At 41.5% G+C, this 7404-nt stretch overlaps 1 protein-coding gene across 2 annotated transcripts in view; it reads left to right on the top strand.

The window, feature by feature from the left end:
* The window catches only part of DCDC2B (doublecortin domain containing 2B), a 55468-nt gene extending 48644 nt beyond the window's left edge, over positions 1–6824 (top strand). For both annotated transcript variants that reach the window (XM_073615391.1, XM_073615390.1), the window contains 5 exons: positions 3285–3353; positions 3428–3575; positions 3671–3774; positions 6313–6379; positions 6462–6824. In XM_073615391.1, the coding sequence (XP_073471492.1) occupies positions 3285–3353; positions 3428–3575; positions 3671–3774; positions 6313–6372 (381 nt within the window). In that variant the 3' untranslated portion in view covers positions 6373–6379; positions 6462–6824. The remainder of the gene's footprint in view (positions 1–3284; positions 3354–3427; positions 3576–3670; positions 3775–6312; positions 6380–6461) is intronic.
* Positions 6825–7404: the final 580 nt, after the last annotated feature.

Here is a 7404-nt window from a genome sequence, read left to right on the forward strand (position 1 = left end):
AACATCTACATCCGCCCACTTATCAAAATCATCAAAAAATCGGACCTCTGCTTCCACTCATACGCTGACGACACCCAAATCTACTTTCGCATCACCGGACAAAAAGACCACCATCAGCAATTAGAGAAATGCCTCACCTTGATAGATGACTGGATGACCATTAGCTCCCTCAAACTCAACGGGTCAAAAACAGAACTTCTGCTCCTACACGCTAACCAAAATACCAAAACCAAGACTCCATGGACCCCTCCCACCATCTTTGGACAGACCATCTCTCCGAGCACCAAAGCCAAGAGTCTCGGAGTTGTCTTTGACTCAGAAATGACAATGGATGCACAAATAGGATCAGTAGTTAGCGGATCTCACCATCTCCTCCGCCTGCTACGCAGACTCATCCCCTTCATCCCAGAAGAGGACAAAGCAGCAGTAGTTGGAACAATCATCAATTCCCGACTCAACTACGCAAACTCGCTCTACATAGGATTACCCCAATATCAGCTTGCGTGCCTACAGGCCATCCAAAATGCGGGGGCAAGACTGCTAACAGGCAAAAAACCCTTGGAGTCCATTTCCCCATCCCTGAGGAGCCTACATTGGCTAACCGTAAAGAATCGGATCACATTCAAGACCCTCTGCCTCACCCACAAATGCATACAAGGTAACGCCCCTCAATACCTCCGAGAGAAAATAAAACACTACACACCCAATCACAATCTGCGATCATCTAACCAAAACCTCCTCCTCATTCCCAAATACCGCTACAAAGCAAGGGGAGAACGCAGATTCGCAGTCCAGGGACCTCGGCTATGGAACACTCTTCCGACTCACATCCGCATGGAAGAAAACCATCTGGCCATCAGGAAAAAACTCAAGACCTTCCTCTTCTAAGAAGCTGACAACACAAAACGCATTTAGTGCCTTGAGGCGATTAAGTTCGCATTTGCAGCGCCATACAAATCATTCATTCATTCTGACACTGATCACAGATCACAGTAAAGGGCAAATCACAGCGTCTGTTTACCATGTGATCAGCTGTTTCCAATCAAAGCTGATCACATGTAAACAGAATTGCCAGTTATCGGCAGTCTTTTCCTCATGAGCTGTTACAGCGTGAAGAAAGGAGAGCCAGTAACCAGCAATTCTGACAGGGCACATTTACACTGATAATCAGGGCACTGATCGTCAGTGTCCTAATTATCAGTGCAGCCCCATCCGTGCCACCTATCACTGCAGCTTATCAGTGCTCATCAGAGCTGCCTCAGTGCCCATCAGTGCAGCTTCACCAGCGTACATCAGTGAAGTAGAAAAATTACTTATTTGCAAAATTTTATAACAGAAGAAAAAAAAAAATCAGCATTTTCTGTCTTTTTTCATTTGTTTAGCAAAAAATAGGAAACCCAGTGGTGATGAAATACCACCAAAAGAAAGCTCTATCTGTCTCAAAAATATAAATTTCATATACAGTATCTCACAAAAGTACACCCCTCACATTTTTGTAAATATTTAATTATATCTTTTCACTGAAGAAATGACACTTTTCTACAATGTAAAGTAGTGAGTGTACAGCTTGTATAACAGTGTAAATTTGCTGTCCCCTCAAATTAACTCAACACACAGCCATTAATGTCTAAACTGCTGGCAACAAAAGTGAGTACACCCCTAAGTGAAAATGTCCAAATTGGGCCCAAAGTGTTATTAGATGTGGTGGCTGCATTGTTTTTTAGTTTTTTCCCCCCCTGTTTTCCCCTGGTGATCTGGCCAGTAACACATCTCCTGTATTAGAGTACCTCCACTCTGGATGAAGAAGCATAAGGGGACTCTGGAAAACAGCATTGTCAGTCTGGGGGGAAGGTAGTGTTAAATGCAAAAACAGATTTAAATACACTAACAAACTGAAGCTGAACTCCAGCTACAGCAACAGTTTTTTCTTTTTGGGATAAAGGTTTTACATAATTAAAAGATGATCATTGTAAGCACCACTGTCAGTGTTAAATGGCTTATCTCAACCCTCTAACTGCTACATCTGCAGGACAGCTTTTTCTGTTGAAAACCAAAAGACTTACTGGTCAGATCACCAGGTGAAAAAAAAATAAAAAAAGGGAAACTAATGCAGCCACCATATTCAAGAACTGGTAAGCTGAAATATAATAATTGTTTACTTTTAAGTTTAATACCTCTTTAAACTGAGCAGTGACATGTTGCATGCCTACTGTTTCTACACAAACAGAAATTATGCTCTGAACCTAGAAGTCACAAAATGCTTGTTAAATCTGTGTTCATTACCAGGCCATTTATATACAGCCTGTGGATGTCAAGCAGTTAAAGTAGATGTAAACCCACTCTCATCCTTTCTAAACTACTGCCATAGGGGTTATCTATAATAATATACATGCCTCCTCATGTATCCTTACCTGTTAAATGTCTCCCCTCTGTCTGTTATGAGACCCGAAAAACTGCAGATTCTGTGGGTGGGTCTGTTGTCCGGAGCTCTTGGGTGGAGTTGTGATGTCAGTAGACTCTCCACCCACCTCTACACTCCCCTTGGCCAGGCATCAATATTTCTTACACTGAACTTCTGCCGGTCTCGTGTATTATGCCCCATGATCACTAACATCCAGTCAAAACCCAGGAAAATTACCACATTATTTCAGCATGCCCAATCATGCTGAGGTGTGGAGCAGCCAATTCTGGGAGAGCTGGAGAAGAAAGGAGAAGGGGATCTGAAGTACACAGAATGCCTTTCTCACGCTCTTGCATGAGTCATGTAAATCACCTGCCACTCACAGCAAGGGGGAGAAATGGACATCTATTTCTCTATTTATCTCACTGAAAAAGATAAGAGGACTGCTCAGAGCTGGATTAACTGTTCATGGCAATACTGGGCACAGATGACATGAAATCCTATACTGTACAAGGTGCAAGCCTTAAAAAATGTTTTTTCGGGTTTACATCCACTTTAAAACCTCTTGGTCCACAGGGTCCACCTGTAGCAGTATGTTTATTTTAAACATAAAGACACTCCTATTATAAAATAATAAATACACATCAGCACTATCTAAATAGGCACTGGAACTCTTTTGGTGTTAACGTCACGGCCTGTCCAATACAGCTTGGGGTCAGTGAGATGACCTTGAATTCTCCATCACCACCAGCATGAGTAAATTTGAAATGTCAGAAACAGCACACTAGTACTAATATATGCAGTGGCCAATAGTTGGAATTCATAGTTCTTGTGTAATTAAAGAAAAAGAACCAATTTATGACTGTCTTACTTTTTTTTTTAGACTGGCAAGAACTATAGCGTATCTCATGATGGAGTTAGTGACTCTGTTCTACATGGCTCTCCAGTCCAGGTATGCGAATCTTACTCTTTTTTTTACCTGGACCCACAAAAAGCTTCAATGATTATCCTTTTATCATTGTTTAGGGAGACGATAGAAGGGTTCATTCAACAGGTACCGTACCAAATTCTTCCAATATCAAATACCCAAGCAAAGAGGAGACAGTCTTTCATGCAAAACCAGTGAGGGTACGGCAAACCCAGAGAGACACACCAAACCAGAATGAGACTGGGGGTGAGTGGTTTCCCTGGAATAATCTATATGTTACCTGATTGGGGATCATTTGAGGGTTTTTTGTGTATAGATTTTTTGATGTTGTTTTTTTTCAGATGAAGGAGGGGTATTTAAAGTAAAGGAAGTACGACAAGAGCTTCATGGAGCCCAAGAAGTAAAGGAAGATTTTCATACACATGTGGAAGTACCAGTAGACCAGGTATGTTAGAATCAAAACTGTAAACAGAATGCAGTATTTCTATAAATGGATAAGGAGAGAGGAGGGGCAGGAAAACATTAAGATCTCCCTTTATCGCTCAGACAATATGTGGTCACGTGACTGGGTTGAGATCAGGTATCATTGAAGAATATTCCACTTTGTCTTCAAAAGCAAAGCTGAATTGTTAAAGCAGCGTGTAGGCAGGTGCAGTCTACTTGCTCCATTGCAGGTGGCACCACAGTTGGAGAGGAAGTCAAGGGTTACACAGTTCCTCTATGGTTTCCTGGGTCACTGGGGTAGCACCTGATTGGATGCTGATGCCCCATGTGACTCCAGCAGTCATCTTCGGTCAGGCAGAGCCTTCTTAAGGCCCTGGCTCCCAGGTTTGGCACGCTTTTGGCAAGTTAGTTGAGTAGGGACAGGTACCCGACCTGTTAGGGACAGCACAAGCACTAGGGAAAGGTTCCTGACGAGGAGGGAAAAAGCGTAGGGTTGCAACTCCTTTGGACATCTTCCCATTTGGGGCACTGGACAGCCAGGCCTCATTCTGCTCACTTAACAGACACTGTCAACCCGGCTGATACCTGTCATCTTCACATCATTGGAATTTGGAGTGTAACTGGGCTGGGTTTCCTATTGCACTTGTCTGTGTGAGTTGCTGTCGGTGCACATGCTGCATCCCACCTACAAGCATGTTTTGAGTCATTGTTTATCTGTACTGTGAAGCATTTGGCTGAATTTGAGCACATAGTACAAACATATACACTTTAAAATTCATCCTGCTGTTTTTGTCAGCAGCATATCATATTATCATAAACACTAATTGTAACCAAAATGTAAGCATAGGATAGTTTTGCCTTAAGAAGATGTGATGTGATCTGTAGAAGTAGGGTAATTGTAGGTGTAGTTTAATTCTGGGTTATTAAAAATATAGTATTCAATGTCAGTCATGCACATATGTTCTTGCATTAGCATTTGAAAAGGACAGAGCCAGTTTCTTCTAGGATCGAAGTGACACCTAGATGCCAATAAAAGTTTCCATTAGAGTAAACAGATTGCCACCATCCTGAGGCTTCAAAGAAAACTGCTAGCCATTTTGGCTACATTGATCCGCAGGGGGCATTCGCAAGGCTCCGGCCAGTCTGTAAACTTTGATTAATATCAACAGATCTAAGGAACCTATTTTATCTCTCATAAAAGCTAAAATATTAGCGTCAGAGAGATGAAAATAATTCCTTTTGATCGTACACGTGATGGGTTACATGTACATGTAACTCTGTATGTTTAGCAGGTGTGGAATCCTGGAGAACCACACAAAATCATTATATGGCGCCTGATTACGGCAGGCAGGCAGTAATTGGTACTGTCGCGATCGGACTGATGCGCTGGTATCGGAAATCCTGTCCATGATCCAGCAATCAGCGCCGTTCTGGGCCAATTCCACTCTGGTAATTTTAGAACACAAAACATTCTGTGGGCTGAGACAGGAACACCCCCCAGGGTTGATTGGCCAAGGGCTAAAGTCCAGCCCACATCCATATTTCAATAAATTGGGTAGCCTGAGATATGGACATCGTTCTTCCACGAAGCCAGTTCAAAACTGGGGAGTTCCCACATTTTCCAGTATACTACTACAAAGGATAGACTTCGGTAAAATTTATTTCTATTTTTATCCCTTTTTATTTTCATAGCAAATTGCCAAATTGTGTGTCTTTCTGTATTTTTTTGTATCTTTTTTAGTAAATGTTTTTTCTATGTATATCTTATATGCACTGCCCACTTTTGGGATATTAAATGATAAAATTAATAAGTGACTTCTGTGTACTATGCTAGGACTCATATCTCTGGAGAGGTTGTTGTATTTTAGTGCCTAAGTACTCGGTCTAAGTTATGTGCCAATCGGTATGCAATTGCACTGCGTGTTGGCCGATTGCATGCAGGTTGTAAGCTAACAGATCTTCCAGACAGAGATCTGTGTGTGTGTGGTGGCTCAGCAGACCAGTCTGTGGACAAACTGTTGGCTGGTGGCAGGCTATCGTTTATTGTGTGTCAGGTGTGTGGGTGTGAGGACAGTGGGAAGAGTGATTAACACAGGGGTTCAAGCTTGCAAGACAGCTGGAGGAACCCCAGAAGTGTGTAGTAATTGCTAGATTGCTCCTCAACCCTTAGAGTGCACCAGATTGTATGTAAGATTCGTATCTGCCTATGTGTGGTCAGCTAGCTGGATTGGAGTGGAGTCTCCCTCTAGTGGTGGCCAAATGTAGTGCAGGCTGTGAAAGAACCACAGCCAGTCTTACATGCTCAGTATAAGTTCCCCCTTATTCCCTTAGTTCCTCATATACCCCGGTCACGGAACACACGCCACGTTTAGCTAGTCGCCGTGGGCATGTTAATCCGTGACACTAATGACCAAGTTCTATTGCAGACATACACTGTATAACCACTGGTACATATGCCCTAGATGCAAAACTAATGCTAATGGGTCTGAGAATATTGGATCCAGTAAAAAATTTAAACAATGTTCTTCATTTGCTACAGAGAGAAGCAGAGATTGTGCAGGAAGAAAATGTTCCTCGAAAGAAGAGAGACCATCGCTAAGAGAATTGTAAGATTCCTGAACTATATCTGAACTACAACCAGTATATTATGTGAACAGGTTATTGTAAATATTCATTTCTGTCTTCTAGGACTCTAAACCTTTGGACAATGAACACTCCCCTACTCCTTAACTCAGAAACAAGATGATGCCAGTTAAAAAGTCAAAACATAACAATTCTAGCTAAAATTCATTAAAACACACGCTGTGAAAGTGGTCTTCTTCATTCCCATATTTGTATTCCCCCTTCAGTTCTTGACAGTCAGCTGAAACAATCAAATAACATATTTCTCAATTCAAAATATTTAGTTATAGAATATAATATTTTATATCATTATGGTTAGGTGGACCACTTCCTTTTTTTCTCCAGAAATATACTGTAACACATATGAGACTTTTGCCTTTGATAACAATTTTTACTTTTACTAAATAAAATAAAAAAACAAAGACAAAATCTTGAAGCTCCATTATTTTTCAGTATAGCCCTATTGTTCTAGAATTTAATAAACGCTTATACACACAGGATGGATGCAGGGAGATGGGGCATGTACAGCTGGATGGGAACTGCAGCATCCTCACCCATAACTGTTGTTGTCCCCTATGTTCATTCTAATATAGTCAAATCATTCAGCCCATTTTGATAAATGTGTATGGTACCCAGTTGGTACTTATTAGGGAAACATCGTATTATTTCTAGAATGCATGCCTTGGTGTTCATACACAAGAGACACAGTACATAAGGTGCATTGTGCTCTGTTGTGCACCAAGTGCACCATAATGCATATGGAGAGATCAATTACATTGATTACATTGAAGACATGGAGAATGCTTAAGGAAATCTTTAATGGGGACACTAGTTCTCGTGACCTGGGGGTCCCCAAAGAATTCCCTCAATTTTCAGGGATTTCCTCTCACTTCTTTTTGGCTATGGGACAGGAAGTGAAGGGAAATGTTCACAACGGGACACAGAAGCAAAAAGTTTTGCCTATAGTTTTACTTTAACAGCAAGTGAACATGTAATGTGTACAATGTAA

Source organism: Aquarana catesbeiana, linkage group LG02 (assembly GCF_042186555.1).
Source record: "Aquarana catesbeiana isolate 2022-GZ linkage group LG02, ASM4218655v1, whole genome shotgun sequence".
In the NCBI taxonomy this organism is placed as follows: domain Eukaryota; kingdom Metazoa; phylum Chordata; class Amphibia; order Anura; family Ranidae; genus Aquarana; species Aquarana catesbeiana.